Raw genomic sequence first — 19216 nt, 5'->3', positions numbered from 1 at the left:
GATCACGAGGTCAGGAATTCGAGACCAGTCTGGCCAATATGGTGAAACCCCATCTCTACTGAAAATACAAAAACAACAACAACAACAACCAACAACAACCAAAAACAAAAAACTAGCCGGGCGTGGTGGCATGCACCATAGTCTCAGCTACTTGAGAGGCTGAGGCAGGAGAATCGCTTGAACCTAGGAGGTGGAGGTTGCAGTGAGCTGAGACTGTGCCACTGTACTCCAGCTTGGGCAACAGAGGGAGACTCCGTCTCAAATAAAATAAAATGAAAATAAAAAATGCACACACAAAAAGTTAGCCAGGTGTGGGGGCATGCACCTGTAGTCTCAGCTACGCAGGAGGCTGACATGGGAGGATCACCTGGGCTTGGAGAGGTCGAGGCTGCAGTGAGCTATGATCACACCACTGCACTCCAGCCTGAGTGACAGAGTGAGATCCTGTCTCAAAAAAAATTTTTTTTTAGTGGGCTAAATACCATATGAGGACACAAGGAGAAGAGGACTACCCACAAGCCAAGGAGAGAGGCCTCAAGAGAAACCAACTCTACAAATACCCTGATCTTGAACTTCCAGCTTCTAAAACTGTAAGACTGTGAATTTCTGTTGTTGAAGCTGCCCAGTCTGTTGAGCTACCTAGCCTTTGTTATGGCAGCCCCAGCAAAATAATATGCCCTCTACACCACACACCATACCCATAGTCTCACCATCGAGACTATCTCACACTAATGAAGGACCTTGTGCTTTCATTCAGGCCAAAGGAAGCTCATGGATTCCCACACACCAGGCTGTGGCACAGTAGCGCCCAGGCCTCCCCGTAGGATGTGGGATGCGACCTGTTGAGGTCTCTTCAAAATGCCGCTGAGCTTTTGGTGAATGAGTCCAGTTATTGCCTGAATCGCAAAGCTCCTTTCACACAGATGCTGTCTCATCCATGAAAATAATTGTTGGAGAAGAGTTACTCGTTGAATCGAAACCGGGATGGTTGTGGTCTTGCTGGAAATGGTCCCTCCTAAGAGGAGCAGAGGTGGAAGCTGGGAGAGGAACGTGGGAGACACTCTCACATTCCTGATTAATTAATTCCTTCCATTCCTCTCTCTCTGGAGTGTGCAGGAAACATCTTTTACTCTCTCTGGATAATGCCCCCAAGTGGATGCATAGCAGAAGCCTCCCACAGAAGAAGGCAGTTGCAGGCGGGCACCAGGCCAGGTGACGTTGACTCCTGATGCTGCTCTCAGTGAATTCCAGTTAACAGTGGCAGGGATGCCCCAATACACATATCAGCCACATCTGGGGGCATCTTTGAAAGGCATCTTCGTGGCACGTGTATTGATACTTAGAAACTTCTCAGATTCTTCAGAGCACACACGGGGCCTGTTGCAAGACTCTTAGATCCTGGTGCCATAATCACCAGCCTTTCAACCAGAGAACCAGAAGGGGCAGCTCTACCTGAGCACTGAGCCCCAAAACTCTGCAATTGCAGAGACACCAGAGAAGCCATCCCCCCAGGGTACAACATCCCCCGGCCCTTCACCACCCAAACACACACGGAAATGTGCCATTGCCTGGGAAGGACCAGCTGGGCACGGCAGCCGGTTTCACCTGTGCCCATTTGTAAAATCGTTTCTGACTAATGCCACATAAAATTAAAGGGGACAGTGATAAAGCAAACAAGAAGGAGACAGGAAGGGGAAAGGCAAACACTAATGCTCCCATTGTTGCCCTTGGTGCCACACTTACTGGTTGTTGGAAGTAGAGCTGGTAATCAAATACTGGGTTGGCTTTGATACTCTCCAAAGGGGACACGTTGGGATTTGCCGGTATGAAGGGAGTATTCAAACTGGCCACCGCCCTACAGAAATAAGAGGCAGCAAGACATAGCCCCCGTAAGAAGACAGTCTTGCAAGAGCCAGAAAGGACTTTGCAGTTCAAAACTGAAGCTCAGAGTGGGAACATTCTATGCACAAGGTCATATAATGGGAGAATGGGATCAGAACTCAGGATTTTTGATTCCTAGTCCAGTGGTTTTTTTCCCACTAAACTGCAGTATATCTCACCAACTTGCCTTAGACACACAGGCACACACACACACACACACACACACACACACACTACACATACTATAGCAACCCTGAATAGAATATGGAGACACAAATCTCTCTCTAGTTTTAAAATATGCATTCATTTTTTTCCTCCCTTCATTCATTGTGTCTCCTCTGGATTGAGCATAATTCTATGGTATATACTAGGGGAGAGAAAATGTAAAATGAATAAAATATTGTTTCTATCCTCAAGGAGCTCGTTATAATTTAATAAGGAAAAATAGAAAAACACACAATGACCTTACGAGATGACTATGATATGAGCCATAGAATAGCACAAAATAGCATGGGAGTTGGAAGGAGATAAGGAATTCCTGAATTGGGCATCATGGAGGACCCTGTGGAAAAGGAAGCATTTGAACTTGGCTTTTCAGAATGGGGAGAGTTGGAGAGGGGAACAAGGCCTGGGAGGGGAACAACACAAGGTACCCTGAGCAAATTCTAGAAGGGGGCAAAGCTTGAGGCTGTGTTCAATGGAGCACAGAGTCTGCGTGGCTAGAGGCCAGCCATGGAATGGGATATGCTGGAAAATAACAACAGAAAGGCAGTGGGGAGCCTAGACATGAAGGGCCCTGCCTGTAATTGGAACAGGTGCCGCTTCCTAACATATTAGCTCATTAGGCCTTCTTTTTTTTATTTTTATATTTATTTATTTATTTATGTATTTATTTATTTATTTTGAGATGGAGTCTCGCTCTGTTGCTCAGGCTGGAGTGCAGTGGGCCATCTCGGCTAACTGCAAGCTCCGCCTCCCCTTTTTTTTTTTTTTTTTTTTGAGACAGAGTTTCACTCTTGTCGCCCAGGCTGGAGGGCAATGGCACAATCTTGGCTCACGCAACCTCCACCTCCTGGGTTCAAGCGATTTTCCTGCCTCAGCCTCTGGAGTAGCTGGGATTATAGGCGCATGCCACCATGCCCGGCTAATTTTTGTATTTTTAGTAGAAATGGGGTTTCACCATGTTGGCCAGGCTGGTCTCGAACTCCTGACCTCAGGTGATCCACCTGCCTCAGCCTCCCAAAGTGCTGGGATTATAGGCATGAGTCACCACGCCCAGCTAGGCCCTCTTTTTAATGTGTCACCAGACACTAAAGAGTGAAGACATCACCTTCCCAGATTACCTACTTGTTTTTGAGAGGTTTTCTGGGCTTAAAGATCTGAGGAACAATTCTCACAGGAGTTCAAGTCCAGCCTCCTCCAAATCTTTATTGCCCGAGGCCCAATTACCTCACTCTCTCGGGGTAGAAGAGAGCCATGTACCACACCAGCATGCCTCCCCAGTCATGGCCAATGAACACTGCTTGAGAGAGGCCCTAGAGAAGGAAAAAGAAGGAAGCCGAATGTGGGGAGGCTTCTGGAATGGGGTGCTGAGAGGTTCAGCCCTCAGCCAGCCCCTTGACAACAGGGCCTCCTCCCCTGACCCACAGCAGCTCTCCAAATGCCCACCCTTCAAGTCTCTCCTCCCTCCACCAGCCACAGACCCTTAACAAAAATAGCCGGCCTTTTACATCTGCTTAGGAGACCGAGGCCACAGACCATGGGTTCCTTCTCTCTCTCTACCCTCTCTCAAATCAAATTTTCTTTCATTCTTTTCTCCTTTTTCCTCCCTTCTATCTTAAGAGAAGTATAACTTACCTCTTCATGTTCCATGTGCGTCTTTTATCAAATGATTATGCTTCTACCCCCCACAACCCCACTTTTATGGAAGCTCTCCTCCCTTAAACAACCATTAAAGGCCCAAAGCATCTTTAATCTCTCTCTGCTGCCGGTACTGACAATGACAACGTCAACTCCCCTTTATGGAACAGCTATAGCCACGTGTCGCTTAACAAGGGGGACACGTTCTCAGAAATGTGTCAGGTGGTTTCATCATACAAACATCACAAAGTGAAACCTAGATGGCAGAGCCTATCCGCACCTCCCTCCACACTGACCCCACTGGCAGCAACCCCAGAGTCACTCTCTTAACAATAAGGGACATGCTTCTAGACAGAAGGCTGTACAGAGTCAAGACTGGGTGGCTACTCTGGGCTATGCCCTGTTCCCTGTCCCCATCACACACAAAAGTTCCAAACCTAATCCCAGGAAACTGGGAATCTGCGGAGGGCAGGGACCATGATATTCTCACGGTCTCTTCCCTGCCATGTCAGGCACAGCGCCCTGCTGGTGAACCAGAGGTTGGCCTCCTAGATCCTCTCTGACTCCCACATCCAATTAAGAGGCCCTAAGTCCCACAGCTCCATAGTCCTTCTCTGTCCTCCACTGCTGCTGTTCTGCCTGGGCCTGACCCCTCCGTCCATTCTGCCCCTCTGACCTCACTTGGGGGAAGGGGAGGCTGTTATACCATGCAGTCTTGGGAGTGGGAAGTGTACTCTGCAAAAGCGCATTCTCAGCTCACCACTGCTGATTTGCTTTCATTTGGTATCATTGGGTTTGACATTCACGACAATGTCAAATGCAAGCAGGAGGTTTTAGGAGTGTCAGAAGGGATGAAAGTTTAAAGAGCTGAGAAATATTAGGCTATGGGTTATTTTCCAAACTTCTCTACCTGATACTCAAGGCTATCTTCCCTGGTCCCATTCCCTGGAACCTGCCCTTCATTAAAAGACAAATAAACGAGCTCATCTCCATCCTGTTCTCCAAGCAATCCTTGCTCTTTGCCATTTGTTTTTGTGATTTTCCCTGCCCATGCCCACTCTGCTCTAAACTGCCCCAAAAATGTGCCCTCCCTGCCCGTGACCTCTGCTCGAAGCTGACGCCTTTTCTTTAATTACCCAGGCCCCAAAGGAATTCTCCAAAGATATCAGTTCAAAATAATGACTTACCAATTTATCCAGGAAGGTTACCATCTCCTAAGAAAGAAGACACACACAGGCAAAATCAGCAACCGCACCCGCCTGCCTCGGCCTTTATGACGGGCTGAACTGCCTCATCCTCAAAACTGCTGTGTTGAAGTCCTACCCCCAGGGCCTCAGAATGGGACTGTTTGTGAAGATATAGCCTTTAAGGAGGTGATTAAGGTAAAATGAGGCCATATGGGTGGGTCCTAATCCAATGGGTCTGGGAGTCCTGATAAGAAGAGGAGATTAGGCCAGGCACAGTCGCTCAAGGCTGTAATCCCAGCACTTTGGGAGGCCGAGGCGGGCAGAACATGAGGTCAAAAGATCAAGATCATCCTGGCCAACATGGTGAAACCCCATCTCTACTAAAAATATAAAAATTAGCTGGACGTGGTGGCGCATGCCTATAGTCCCAACTACGTGGGAGACTGAGGCAGGAGAATCGCTTGAACCCGGGAGGCAGAGATTGTAGTGAGCCAAGATCATGCCACTGCACTCCAGCCTGGTAACAGAGTGAAACTCCATTTCAAAAAAAAACCCAAAACAAAACAAAACAAAAATTAGCTGGGCACGGTGGCAGGCGCCTGTAATCCCAGCTACTCAGGAGGCTAAGGCAGGAGAATCGCTTGAACTCAGGAGGCGGAGGTTGCGGTGAGCTGAGATCGCACCACTGCACTCTAGCCTGGGCAACAGAGCAAGACTCCATCTCAAAAAAATAAAGAAAATAAAAATATAAAAAAAAGAAGAAGAGATTAGGCTGGGTGCAATGGCTCGCACCTGTAATCCTAGCACTTTGGGAGGCCGAGGCAGGAGGATCCCTTGAGCCCAGAAGTTGAAGACCAACCTGGGCAACATAGGGAGATGCTGTTGCTTATTAAAAAAAAAGAAAGAAAGAAAGAAAACAGAAGAGGTGGAGATTAGGACACAGACACACACAGAGGGACAAGCATGTGAGGACATAGGAAGAAGGTGGCATCTACAAGCCCAGGAGAGGCCTCAGAGAACCAACTGTGCCATTGTTGGTCAGACCTAGGCCAGACCTGTGCAGACTGTGACCAGCATGGAGTTCCTGCTCTAAGACAGGTGTAAGCACCATCCTGGAGAGGGGCCCCTCACTTCAGTGCTGGCAGGGGAGGCCGAGACTTTGATCTTAGACTTCCAGCCTCCAAAACTGTGAGAAAATAAACGTCTATCATTGAAGTGCCTAGTCTGTGGTGCTTTGTTACAGTAGCCAGGCTGAGCAGTGCAGCCGTCCATCATTCATCAGTCTTCATGACATCACCCTTCCCTTCCCAGCATCCTCTCAGGAACCAAGCTGACTCCAAACACGCACAGTGAGTTATTCAGTGTACGCCAATACATATCCCTAACTATCCCATCACCATTGTAAGACAGCAAGCCTGGGCTCTTCCCTGGAGGGGGATGGAAGACAGCTGCCCTGTAGAGCTTGCCCTCGTGCTGCTGCAGGGGAGCAGTGAGAGGCTCATTCCACCCTGGGGATGATGCATTCCTGCCCCCACCACCCACTGTCCTGACACAGAAACTGGCTTCTTTTGCTGAGCATTGTCTTTTGAGGGTTCATTCCCACTGAAGCTTGCACCAGCACGTCATTCCTCTGTATAGCTGAACAGTGTCCCACTGTAGGGATGGACCACATTTTATTTATCCATCCATCAGCTGATGGACATGTGGGTTGTCTCCATTTTTGGCTGTTAGGAATAATGCTGCTGTGAACATTTGTATCTGGGTATTTTTGTGGACATATGTCATTGATTTTCTTGGGTAAATACCTAGCTGTGGATGTACTCGTGATTTTTCAAAGGTGGAACAGTAGGATGGGAGCACCATCTTGTTTGCTTTTGGTAAAAGGACTTTCTTCAAGAGACCAGTTCTCCTAAGTGACCCAATGTCCCTGTCTCAAGAATGGATTTTGATGGAAATAAGCAAGGTCCAGGTTAGAGGACAACAGCAGGATAGGGGCTCCTGGGGTCATTGGTGAGACCTTGGTACGACTTTGGGGGAGACACTTGGGATCAGGAGCAGCAGAGTGCAAGAGGCAAAGACTGGAAAACTGAGGAAGGAGGAGCAGCCCTGCCTGGAAATGGAACTTTTACCCATGATTGCTTCTGAGATGCCAAAGCCAGTGCATGAAGCTGGGGGGCACACATGAGGGGGAGGAGCCCCCACAGGGCTGTGACAGAGATGGAGGCTTTTGTAATCCTAGTGTCACCAGCAGCATTACTAGTTCCCCAGCCAACCTGGGGGCTGTTTCCTCCCCTGGGCTCCCCCAGCTTTTGCTTTTGCTCCTGAGCTGCGTGGAGGTTTGGGACCCAGTCTCTCCTCACGTTGGCCTCGGCCTCCCCTGCCAGCACTGAAGTGAGGGGCCCCTCTCCAGGATGGTGCTTACACCTGTCTCAGAGCAGGAACTCCATGCTGGTCACAGTCTGCACAGGTCTGGCCTAGGTCTGGCCAACAATGTCTTTACCAGAAGAAAGTGACTTTTTTCAATGCTTTAGATGGTGAGGCAATAGAATGCAGTATTGCAGGCTTCCAACCTGGCTCTACCGGCTGCTGACCTCAGGCAATTACCTTTAACTTCCCATGACTCAGTTTTCTCTTCTATCAGTTGCTTGGAGGAAGACCTGACACACAGTCAATGCTGCATACATGTTGGCTATCATTTGGAAATACTGTTCGACTTTCAGTAGGAATTTATACCCAGAGGCTGTGAAATGATGCTTCCCTAAAATTTGAATGGATACCCCAGCTTCGGGTTTATAGCAACAAAAATCGCAGGATGGGGAAGATGTTACCCAAGATTCTTCTTACCCTACATAACACTTCCATGCAATATTCTTCTATTTCTGCAATTAAAAATAAAAGAAACATATTTCATTCATGTTACTTAAAATATATCAACATATCAAAAGGGCCCTTTTGCAAAGAAAACCAAAAACCAAACAACAACAACAAAAACCCACAAAAACTTATTAAATCCTTAGACTGAGGTAGACTCAAGTGTTTGCTTTTGCTTTTGTTGCCTGTGCTTTTGATGTCATATCCATCTGTGAAATCATTGCCAAGACCAATGTCAAACTTTCCCCCTGTGTTTTCTTCTAGAAGCTGTACAGTTTCAGGTCATACATCTAAGCCTTTCATCCATTTTGGGTTGATTTTTGTGTGTGGTGTAAGATAAAGGTCCAATTTCATTCATGTTTCCCCACCACCATTTGTTTGAAGAGAGTGTCCTTTCTCCACTCTGTATTCCTGGTACCCTTGTCAAAGATCAGTTGACCACATACATGTGGATCAACTGCTGGGCTTTCTATTCTGTTCCACTGAAGTACGTCTGTCTTTATGTTTGTATCACACTGTTTGTATCATACTATAGACTTATAATATAGTTTGAAATCAGGAAGTGTGCTTCAAATGCCTCCAGCTTTGTTATTCTTTCTGAAGGTTGCTTTGACTGCTTGCAGTCTTTTGTGGGTCCATAAGAGCTGTAGAATTGCTGTCTCTATTTCTGTTAAAAATGCCATTGAGATTTTGACAGGGATTGCACTGCATCTGTAGATTACTTTGGGTCATATGAGTACCCAAATCAATGGGTAGTATGATTTAAAAAATAATAGCAATTTTAACAATAACAATATTTTAACAATAGCAATTCCAGAAAGCAAAAAGAAAAAGAACAACAAAAATAGAGAAAATACAAGAAAAAATTATCAAAGAAATAATTAATGAAAAGTTACAAGAACTGAAAGATAAATGTACCCAGCAAAGTGGGTCTCTACTAAAAATACAAAAATTAGCCAAGTGTGGTGGCACACGTGTAATCCCAGCTACTAGGGAGGCTGAGGCAGGAGAATCACTTGAACCCAGGAGGTAGAGGTTGCAGTGAGCTAAGATCACGCCATTGCACTCTAGCCTGGGTGACAGAGTGAGACTCCGCCTCAAAAAAAAAAAAAAAAAAAAAAAAGAGGAAGGAAATTGTGAAATTTTGGTGCCGTCTATAACATGGAGGAAACTTCAGGACATTATGCTAAGTGAAAGAAGCCAGACACAAAAGCACAAATACTGTATGATTCCACTTATATGCGGTCTTTAGAGGAGTTAGATTCATAGAGACAGAAAGTAGAATGGGAGTTGCCAGGGGCTGGGGAGAGGAAGAACTGAGGACTGAATACAGCCTTTCAGTTTTGCAAGATGAAGAATGTTCTGGAGATGGATGGTACATTCTATGTCCGCCATCCCCCATGGTCAGTGGGAGATCCCTTGGAGCATGAGCCTTTGGGGCTGCTGTATTCATTCAGAGTGTGGGGGGCAGGGGCATCTGAGGCCCAAAGTGCAGAGACACAGGGCACTGTAGGAGAGGAAAGAGGTGAAGTCAGACTCTCTTAAGGGGAAGGCTACTCCGATCTGGGACCAGGGAAAGCACCGAGGCATGGAGCGCTCAGGCAGGTAGAAGGCAAGACCAGCACAAGACAGCTGCAAGACAGCGCACCCACCAGGAGGAGCAGACGACTCTCCATAGCCTTTCATGTCCATAGCTAGGACCCGGTAACCCGCCTGGGCCAGAGCAGGGATCTAGAAAACAAACAGGCACACTCCAGCATGGGAGTCCTAGGCAGATACTCCCTCTTTGCTTCCCTCCATCCCCTTCTTCCTGTAAATGGCTCAAACCAAGAGCCACAGGGCACTGCCCGGTATCTTTGCCATGGGGCTGAGATGAGCCCATTTATACAGGGCTGCTGTGGACAGTGGTGGGGCTTGTGCACGGGAGAAATGCCACATCTAAGACAGCATCTTCCCTGGCAAAGCTCTTGCAGCTTTCTATACTCATTACAGAGACTTCCCAGCAGGGGGCATGGAGTGTCTTAAAGAAGTCTGCCCTTTTCTAATCTGCAAAAGTGCCTCATGGCCTAGCATAGCCCTGAGGTCTGGAGTCACCCTCCTGCCCCAACCTGGTCACACTTTGGAGACGATGCTCCACTGTCGGGTTTCAGCTTCCTCACGACAGTCCACGTCGGGCCACACCATCTAGACTCCCCCGACCTCAACCTGACCGGTTGCATCTTCCCCAGCTTTCCTCACCTGGTACCTCCAAGAATACCAGCTCTCGGGAAATCCATGGCAGAGGCACACAGCAGGGCCGGAGCCCAGCTCCACAAAATGCAGACGGACCCCAGGCTGTGGAAGGGAAAGAGAAGCGGGCAGTGACCAAGCACCAGGCCCAGTGGACCCAGGCCCCACAGCGTCTGCAGAATGCCAGGGCCATTTCCGTCCATTGCTGGATTGTGCATGACCCAGATTTCTCAGTGAAAGACCCCAATGTTACATGAAAATGGCTGAGAAGAGGCTCTGGCCAACCTACTCAATAAAAACAGGTGGCTCTTACCATAACCTAAGAATTCTGCAAAGATTATGATGTTGGAAAACAAAATACAACAAAACAACACACTTCTCCTTCCTCTCTACGAGGCCCCCATACTCTCGCAGTTTCTGGTGCTGTTGTGATGTGTTTTCAGTATATTAAACATGGGGCTGAGACTGTGCAGAGCATAATATGCATGGTCACGTGCAGAATATCGTTGCAAGATTTTTCCTTAGTTCAGCTAAAGACGGGGTCCTTGTTCCCAAGGTCATGAAAATATAGGCTCGCAGTTTGAAGCGTGAGTAAAGAGCAGGGTTTTATTAGGTGAAAAGGAAAAAAGCGGGGAACAGGGACTCTCTGCAAGGCCAGAGTTCCCTGCCAGAGCACTTCCCGCCTCGCTGTTGGAATCCCAGTTTCCACGCAGGAAGAGGAGGGGCCAGGCTCCTCCCTGCTGCAAAGGGCAAGAACTTCCTGAGGCTCCACCCCAGTGCATAGGCTGTTTGGAGTTTCTCTGGGGACCCCCTCCCACCTGGCTGTCTCAATACCATGAGTGTTTCATTAAGAGCTGTTTACTTCTGAAATACGAAATCTGTTCAATCTTTGCCACACCCATAGTCTTTTTGGGGGCTATGGGTGTGGCAGAGACTGTGAAGGCTTGACAAAGTCTGTGTTCCCATCTTCTTCCAGACACATGGTAGCATCTCGCAGAGCACCTCCCCGTCCTACAGTTGGTGTGGCCGCACAAGTGAGCTCCGGCCGCTGTCTCCCAAGCAGAGGAAAGGTGCTGTATCCCGGGCTCACAAGAACCTCCTGCGCGTGGCCTCCCTCCCTTTGCCTATCTCTGCCTGAATGACATGGGCCTTGAGGAAGGTGGAGGCAGCAGAGAGAAGGAGCCTGGTTGCTTGAATGGCTGTGTGGACAGAGTCCACTGCACTGCACTGTGCTGTAGGCGAGAAATACACTTGGTGTGAAGCCACTGAAAGGGACAGGGTGTTTGTTACAGCCACTAAGCAGCCTTGACTATTATGGTGGGGTCCAGCCAAATGAACCAAATAATCAAAGTGCCCTGTTCTTACCCCAATTACATATCTCCACTATCCTAAAGGAAATGCAGGAGAACAATCAGAGTCACATTATAGAAATTCATGTGGAACAATTCCACTTGGCTGTATCTTAGATGACTCCAAGCTGTGCCCCACATTGGAAGTTTCTTTTTTGGGCAGTGTGGGGGACATGGTCTCACTTTGTTGCCCAGGCTGGAGGGCAGGGGTATGATCATAGCTCACTGCAGCCTCAAACTCCTGGGCTCTAGCAATCCTCCCACCTCAGTCTCCCCAGTAGCTGGGACCACAGATGCGCATCACCACCCCAGCTAATTTTAGAGATGGGGGTCTCACTATGTTACCCAGGCTGGTCTCGAACTCCTGGCATTAAGTGATCCTCCTGCCTTGGCCCCCCAAAATGCTGTAATTACAGGCATGAGCCACCACACCCAGCCCCACATGAAGTTTCATTCATAATTCCCAACAAGCTATTTTGCTCAAGAAAACATTAGGTGGGCATCTGGCAGACCCTCTCATGGACTACAGTGTTTATCAAAGTTTGTTCCATAGTCTTTCCTTCAGCACTTGGCAAAAGTTGACATTAAATTTGATCTACCTTACACTGAGAAATGTTTCACACTTATGTCTGATCAAAATGATCCTAGTTCACTTGTGTTCTAGCACAGATGCCAACTAAACAGCTCACTCTTGAGCTTTATCATCTCATTATGAAGCTGTGGATACTGAGGCTCACAGCTTCGTATTGACTCAGCTGAGTAGCCCAGCAAACGCATGTCCTTTCCCATCTCATTTTTTTTCTGTGTTAAGAAAAATGTCCATAAAGCCAGAACACAGAAAGATCTATTATCAACCCAGTTTAGGATTCAGTGGCAATCAATACAACAGGCCCCTGAGAGCCTGGCGCAGCTGGGACTCCCCAGAAATTAACTGCCAGCTCTTAAATATGGGGTGGGGGAAAGACAAGGCGGGGTAAAGCGATTCTGATCAGACTCCTTCAAGTCAAATAAAGAATCTCTTGAAACTGGCTGGATATGCAAACCCTAAGGGAATTACGAGAATAACCCTGTCCACGGTTACAACCCAGCCCCCAGCCCTGGGTGAAAAGCCCCTCACTCCTCTTTCCACCAGAGAGATGAGACCTGAAGGCTCTGATTAAACATTCACCCCTTCAGGAGAACCCAGAGTTATAGAAGGGATGTCAGTGGTGCTGAGCAGTAGCTTTAAGTCCCAGAAAAGCCTTTTCTTACTATGCAAACCCACTCGTGCTTGGATGCCCACTTTATATTTGTGGTGGCTGCCAGCAGAACCCTGGCAGAACCCATTCTGAGCACAGATCCCATTCTGAGCAGGCACCTCATCCTTGCTGTAACCAAACCACCGAGGTTGTGAATGTAAAATCCCTGGGACCATGGAAGACCCTCCATTCATCTCAGAATTTCTCTCTGAAGGTTCTCCTCCAGGACAGCAAAGGTCCCCAGGGTCTCCAAGGTCAGCACAGCCATAGCCTCCAGCTCTCCTGTTTGTCAGCTGCTGTTTATGGAGCACGTGGCTGTTGGATACTATGCCCCATGGTCTGCATACAACACTTCATTTAATTCTCACAGAAACGGCATGGAGAGATATCATCATCATTTCATTATAAAGGTGTGGATACTGATGCTCACTGGGATAAGATGCTTGTCCAAGGCTGCAATCTCAGTTAAGTGGCAAAACCAAGATTCCAGCTGGGTTTATCTGCCTGCACAGTGGCTGTCTGGCCTTTTTTGCTGATGAGAGGACCCATTGCTTTAGATCCTTTCATATTTAAATGAGGCCAATGACAAAAGAGGAAAGATCCCAAAGTGAATCCATGAGGACCTACTAAACCCCTGCTCTGTGTCAGTGAGCCAAGTTAGATCTCTCAGCCAGGCCATGAGCTAGGGCCCTCTGTGTGTGGCCTTGGCCTTACGATAACCCTTTAAAACAAAAAGAACATTGTAATGACCCTTTCCCTCTCTTTGCCCGCAATGTGGGCTCCTTGAGGACAGGTCTGTCTTGATCATCACTGCACCCCTTGTAACTGGCCTGTGCCTGACACAGAGGAAGCGTTCGATAAATGCCTGTTGAATGAAAACATGTTCTTCCCCAACACAGGCCAGCTGTGTGCATGCTTTAGCCTCCCAGGCTGCCCAAGCCCCCTAGCCTGCTGTTCTATGGGGGTTTGGCCACATCAGTCACACTGCTTTACAGAATCCGAGACAGGGTCTGTCTTTCACTGATTTCTGAGGAATGAGATTTGAGGGAAATACCACTTCCTTATAAATAGTGGATGTTCAACCACCCTCGATATTTAACAAATGTCACTGCTGGTCACTTTTTTTTTTTTTTTTTCTTGAGACAGGGTCTCACTCCATCACCCAGGCTGGAGTACAGTGGTGTAATCACGGCTCACTGCAACCTCCACCTCCCAGGCTCAGGCTCAGGTGATCCTCCCAGCTCAGCCTCCTGAGTATCTCTGCAGGTCGTTTTAGGTGACCTGGTGGGAAAGCACTCAGCCAACTGAGAGACAAAACTGACTCACCTTTACTGTCACGTACCCATGGCTCATGTCACTTGGATTGCAAGAGGTTGGCAGAGGGGCCGGGATATTGAGAAGCTGTAAGCAGGAAAGGTACAGTGAGAGAGACGGCCGCAGCCTCCTTCTGTGAGAGACTCTCCTCAGCCCTGGTGCCAGGGGAGGCCTCGGAAATCACCTTTGCCACTCCATCCTGGGCCCTCCTGGTGGCTGACCAGCCCATCTCCCTCTCCTGCCAGCACAGCCAGACTCCATTCTCCCTCCTGCCTTCCAGTTGAGTGGAGCCCCAAGACTGAGTTCTGGCCAACGGATGCAGATGGAAGAGTGCAGCCTCCTGCCTGGCACATTAAGCCCCCCACATGATTCTCTACATTCTCAACTCCCCATCTTCCAGCCAGGTGTCCAGTGTAACCTCGAAAAGCACAGGTAGAAGACAGTGCATCCTCCATCATCCTGAGTCTCTGAATGACTGCATGAAGTAAAGCCCCTGGCCACTGCCCACTGAACTCCATATAAGCAAGAAGCAAAAATCACTTGCTCTAAGCCAGAGAATTTGGACTTTAATTAATATTATTTGCTTCTGTGGCAGCTCCTCAGATGGTTGCCCAGGCTCATGTGGGACACCATGCGAAGCTCACACAGCAGTCACTCCAGCACAGTTTTGTTGAAAGGTCTCTCCTTCAAGTCAGCCCAAATCAAACTCCCTGGGCCTTTGTGTTAGTTTGCTCTGGCTGACATGACAAAATACCAGTTTATGTGGTTTCAAGAACAGATACTTATTTCCTCACAGTTCTGGAGGCTGGAAGTCAAAAGTCAAGGTGCTGGTGGAGCTGGTTTCTCCTGAGGCCTCTCTCCTTGGCTTGCAGATGGCCACCTTCTCCTTGTGTCTTCACATGGTCTTTCCCTTGTGTCCTCGTGCCCCGGGTACCTCTCTGTGTGTGTCCTAATCTCTGCCTCTTCTCCCTTTTTCGGGGGTCTCTGCTCTGTCATCCAGGCTGACATGCAGTGATGTGATCACAGCTCACTGCAGCCTTGACCTCCTTGGCTCAAGGGATCCTCCCACCTCAGCCTCCTAAGTAGCTGGGACTATAGGTGTGCACCACCACGGCCGGCTATTTCTTTTTTTTAAAGACAGGATCTTACTATGTTGCCCAGGCTGGCCTCGAACTCCTGGCCTCAAGTGATCCTCCCACCTTGGCCTCCCAAAGTGCTGGGATTACAGGAGTGAGCCACGGCTCCTGTCCTTAATCTCTCCTTCTTCTAAAGAGACCAGTCAGATGAGATTAGGGCTCAGCCTTGTGACCTGATTTTAACTTCATTACCTCCTTGAATGCCCCTTCTTCAGACCCAGTCACATCCTGAGGTATTAGAGGTTAGGACTTCACTGTATTAATTTTGGGGAACACAGTCTAGCCCCTAATAGCCTTCCACCGGCAGGTCCCAGGCCTGTTCTCAGGAGTCCGTGAGCGCTTAGACTAACCCATCTCAGTAAATAGGAAATTCTTGAACAAGGAGTCCTTATGGAGGCTTTTGTACCTTACTGGACTCAGGTTCCCTGAGGCAGAAATGACAAGGAGCCCACTACTGAGCATATGTACGTGAAAATCGCCTTATGCCTCAACTCTGCTGCTGCACACGCTGTGAATCCTACTGCTGGATTGGTCACTTTTAGTCCTAAAGGCGTAACCCAACAAAAAATTCATTCTCCTCAGTGACTCAGTTTTGTGACCTCTAAAATGGGGATGTAAGCTAAGAAATCTACCTCCTCTATAACCATGGAAGACTCTGCCTGGGCATCTGCAGAGGGGGACACAGGAGGTGAGTCCTCCCATCTCTATGGCATCTGGAGAAGACAGGGGCAGGGAGGGACTCAGTGTGACGGGGGAGGGCCAGCTGGTGTCTCCTGCTGGCTCTGAGCCCATGGTTGGGGGGGAGCCAAGGCCCATGAGCAGGGCCGGTGCCCCTTAGGGTCCCTCCTGGCATGTGTCCTCAGTTTCCTAGGTCATACGCCAGGGGATGCCCCTGCTTTTGGGGGTGGGAAAAGTGGGGGGTTCCTACTTTAATAATCCTCTTATATGTTTGTGCAATTTACAAAGTCTGTTCATGACTGACGCCCACTGCTTTCCTCTGAGAAAGAGATGCAGGCTCCCCTGTTTAAGAAGGGGTAATTTTTCTGTGGGGATATAAAAGGGTATAGCTGCTATGAAAAACAGCACAGCATTTCCTCAAATATTTAAAAATAGAATTTTGGCCAGGCACGGTGGCTCACGCCTGTAATCCTTGCACTCTGGGAGGCCGAGGTGGGTGGATCACTTAGACCAGCCTGACCAACATGGGGAAACCCTGTCTCTACTAAAAATACAAAAATTAGCCAGAAATTGCTTGATCCTGGGTGGTGGAGGTTGCAGTGAGCCAATATTGTGCCACTGCACTCCAGCCTGGCCAACAGAGCGAGACTCTGTCTGAAAAAAGAAATAATAATAAATAAAAGAAAAATAGAATTTCCATATGATCCAGCAATTCCAATCGTAGGTATACACACAGAAGCACTGAAAACAGGGTCTCAGAGAGATACATGCACACTCACATTCATAGCAGCATTATTCCCAATAGCCAAAAGGCAAAAGCAACTCAGGCATCTTTGGATAGCTGAGTGGATAAACCCAATGTGATCTATCCCTACAGTGGAATAGTTAGTATTCTATCCTAAAAAGGAAGGAAATTCTGACCCATGCTGCAACATGGGTGAACCTTGGAGACATTATGCTAAGTGAAATAAGCCAGTTACAAAAAGACAAATATTGTGATTCCACTTACATTAGGTCCCTAGAGAAGTCCAATTCATAGAGAAAAAAGCAGGACGGGGGTTGCCAGGGGCCAGGACACACAGTCTATGGCACGTTTGCTGTAGGTAGCAGCTGAAGGTATTATATAAGACACAGCCCTAGCCCCCCCCCCAAAAAAAAAAGCAGAATGGGGGTTGCCAGGAGCCAGGACACACAGTCTATGGCAGCTTGCTGTAGGTAGCAGCTGAAGGTGTTATACAAGACGCAGCCCTAGCAAAAAAAAAAAAAAAAAGCAGGATGGGGGTTGCCAGGGGCCAGGGCATGCCATTGAACGGAGAGTTGGTGTTTGATGGTGCAGAGTTTCATGTAAGGAAGATGAAAAAGTTCTAGATGTGAGTGGTGGTGATGACTGCACGACAATGTACATGTTCTTAACATCACTGAACTGTCCACACACACACATGCGTGCGCACATACACACACACACACACACACACAAAGATGGCAAATTTTATGTTACATGTATTTTTCCACAATGAAAAAATACAAGGGGGATGATGTTCATTTTTCCTTCTATCTTCCTCTTCCTCATACCCCTGAGACAAAGAGAAGTGAGACATGGTTTTTACTTTCCCAGTTTCACAGGACAGGTATCTGTGGCTCAGGTATGCTGAGTGGACAGACCTAGCCAGTGGCACAGGCACATGGGTTCCCTGAGCCCAAGTCTGATGTGCTTTCTTCTCTGTTGCCTGGGACTTGCAGGTTTGTAGAAGGACAAATGAACAAAGCTTGGGCAAGATGCTTTAAGGTTATGGAGTCACTGGGTGTACATTTTAATTTATTCATTAAAGACAAAAAATCAGTCTTGTCATGGGCTGAATTGTATCACTCTCAAAATTCACACGTTAAAGTCTTAGTGCCCAATACTTTTTTGTTTGTTTGTTTGTTTGTTTGTTTTTGGAGACAGAGTCTCGCTCTTGTTGTCCAGGTTGGAGTGCAGTAGCACGATCTTGAATCATTGCAACCTTCACCTCCTGGGTTCAAGCTATTCTTGTGCCTCAGCCTCCCGAGTAGCTGGGATTACAGGTGCCCACCACCATGCTTGGCTAAGTTTTTATATTTTTAGTAGAGACGGGGTGTAGCCATGTTGGCCAGGTTGGTCTCGAACTCCTGATATTAACTGATCCACCCATCTCGGCCTCCCAAAGTGCTGTGATTACAGGAGTGAGCCACTGCACCCAGCCTTAGCCCCCAATACTTTAGAATGTGACTGTATTTGGAGATTAGGCCTTTACAGAAGTAACTAAGGTTAAAGGAGGTCATTTGGGTGGGACCTAGTGCAATCTGATTGGTATCCTCATAAAAAGAGGAAGTTAGGAAGCGAAAGACACAGGGAAAAACCAAGTGAGGAAATAAGGAGAAGGTGGCCATCTGCAAGCCAAGGAGAGAGGCCTCGGGAGAAACCAACCCTGCTGGCACCTTGATCTTGGACTTCCAGCCTCCAGAACAGTGAGAGAATGCATGTCTGTTGTTGAAGCCACACAGCCTGTAGTACTTTGTTATGGCAGCCCGAGCAAACTAACCCACTTCCCTTTGAGGCAATGGCTGTGCATCCTTGGACGTGTGGCAGGCTCAGCTGAATGCCAGCTCTCTCCTGCCTCTTCTCTCCTGTGCCCACAGGATGAGGGTGCTGCACTTCTGCAGAAGGCTGTGGACTCAGTGAGATCAGTGATCTTAGGTCAACTCCAAAAAAGAAAGGTGCCTCAGACCTGGAGGAGCAGGCTAATCCCCAGGCAACCCCAGGGACATCATGGCGGCTGTCCCAACCACCTCAGGGAGGGACAGGCTTTTCTTAAGAGGCTTCCCTCTGAGCTGGGTGGAACTAAAGGGCTGCACTTGAGTGCCAGAGGCATGCTCGGGCATGCCAGGTAGGGGCCCTGATCCTTAGGGTAAACGTTCTCCACAATTACTCTCAAAATCGAGGTCAGGATGGCCTTGAACATCCCACTCTTGCTGCCAGTTCCCTGGCCCTGGCACTAACACTAGTATAAATTCTTGTCTCCCTGTTCACTGACTGCAGAGAAAGAGGCAAGACGCTCCTTAGGGACATCGTGCTGACTGCACAGTGGGTGATAGACTCCCAACCAGCAGTGCCCGGGAGTCATTCACGGACTCCATGGACAGCAGCTTCTCTGCTCGTGGTTCTCTCCTGAGTCCAGAAACCACAGATGAGTGCAGGAAGCTTGGCTCGCTCGGAAGTCAAGTTACCTGGATTCCGGTCACTTTCTCCAGTTCTTTCAGGGCCGTGTCAGTGTCCTGGACCAGGATGGTGACCATTCCCAAGTCACGGGCTGGCTTCAGATTAGCCCCGATGTCATCCAAAAATACGACCTGAGCCCAAAACAGCATGGGAGAATCCCAGAAAGAAACTTACCAGAATGCAAACAGGGGCTATTTTATGATAAGGAGATTAAAAACTCTTTTTCTTTTGTAAT

At 48.2% G+C, this 19216-nt stretch overlaps 1 protein-coding gene across 6 annotated transcripts in view; it reads right to left on the bottom strand.

Moving 5' to 3' along the window:
- Window positions 1-19216, bottom strand: part of EPHX2 (epoxide hydrolase 2) — an 86159-nt gene that overhangs the window by 52880 nt on the left and 14063 nt on the right. For 4 of the 6 annotated variants that reach the window (XM_032144138.2, XM_032144139.2, XM_058433576.1 and 1 more), the window contains exons 5-12: window positions 18990-19112; window positions 13942-14016; window positions 10038-10133; window positions 9452-9530; window positions 7773-7807; window positions 4929-4955; window positions 3331-3416; window positions 1744-1855 (exon numbers count right to left, since the gene is read on the bottom strand). In XM_032144138.2, coding sequence (XP_032000029.1) covers window positions 1744-1855; window positions 3331-3416; window positions 4929-4955; window positions 7773-7807; window positions 9452-9530; window positions 10038-10133; window positions 13942-14016; window positions 18990-19112 — 633 coding nt within the window. Of the gene's footprint in view, window positions 1-915; window positions 1148-1743; window positions 1856-2207; window positions 2444-3330; window positions 3417-4928; window positions 4956-7772; window positions 7808-9451; window positions 9531-10037; window positions 10134-13941; window positions 14017-18989; window positions 19113-19216 lie in introns of those variants that run through there. The other 2 variants (XM_058433578.1, XM_058433577.1) reach the window with 2 other exon arrangements.

The sequence above is a fragment of the Hylobates moloch genome, unplaced genomic scaffold (genome assembly GCF_009828535.3).
Source record: "Hylobates moloch isolate HMO894 unplaced genomic scaffold, HMol_V3 SCAFFOLD_22, whole genome shotgun sequence".
Taxonomy (NCBI): domain Eukaryota; kingdom Metazoa; phylum Chordata; class Mammalia; order Primates; family Hylobatidae; genus Hylobates; species Hylobates moloch.
Note: the sequence above shows the minus strand (reverse complement) of the source record. Positions and strands in the feature narration are given on the sequence as shown.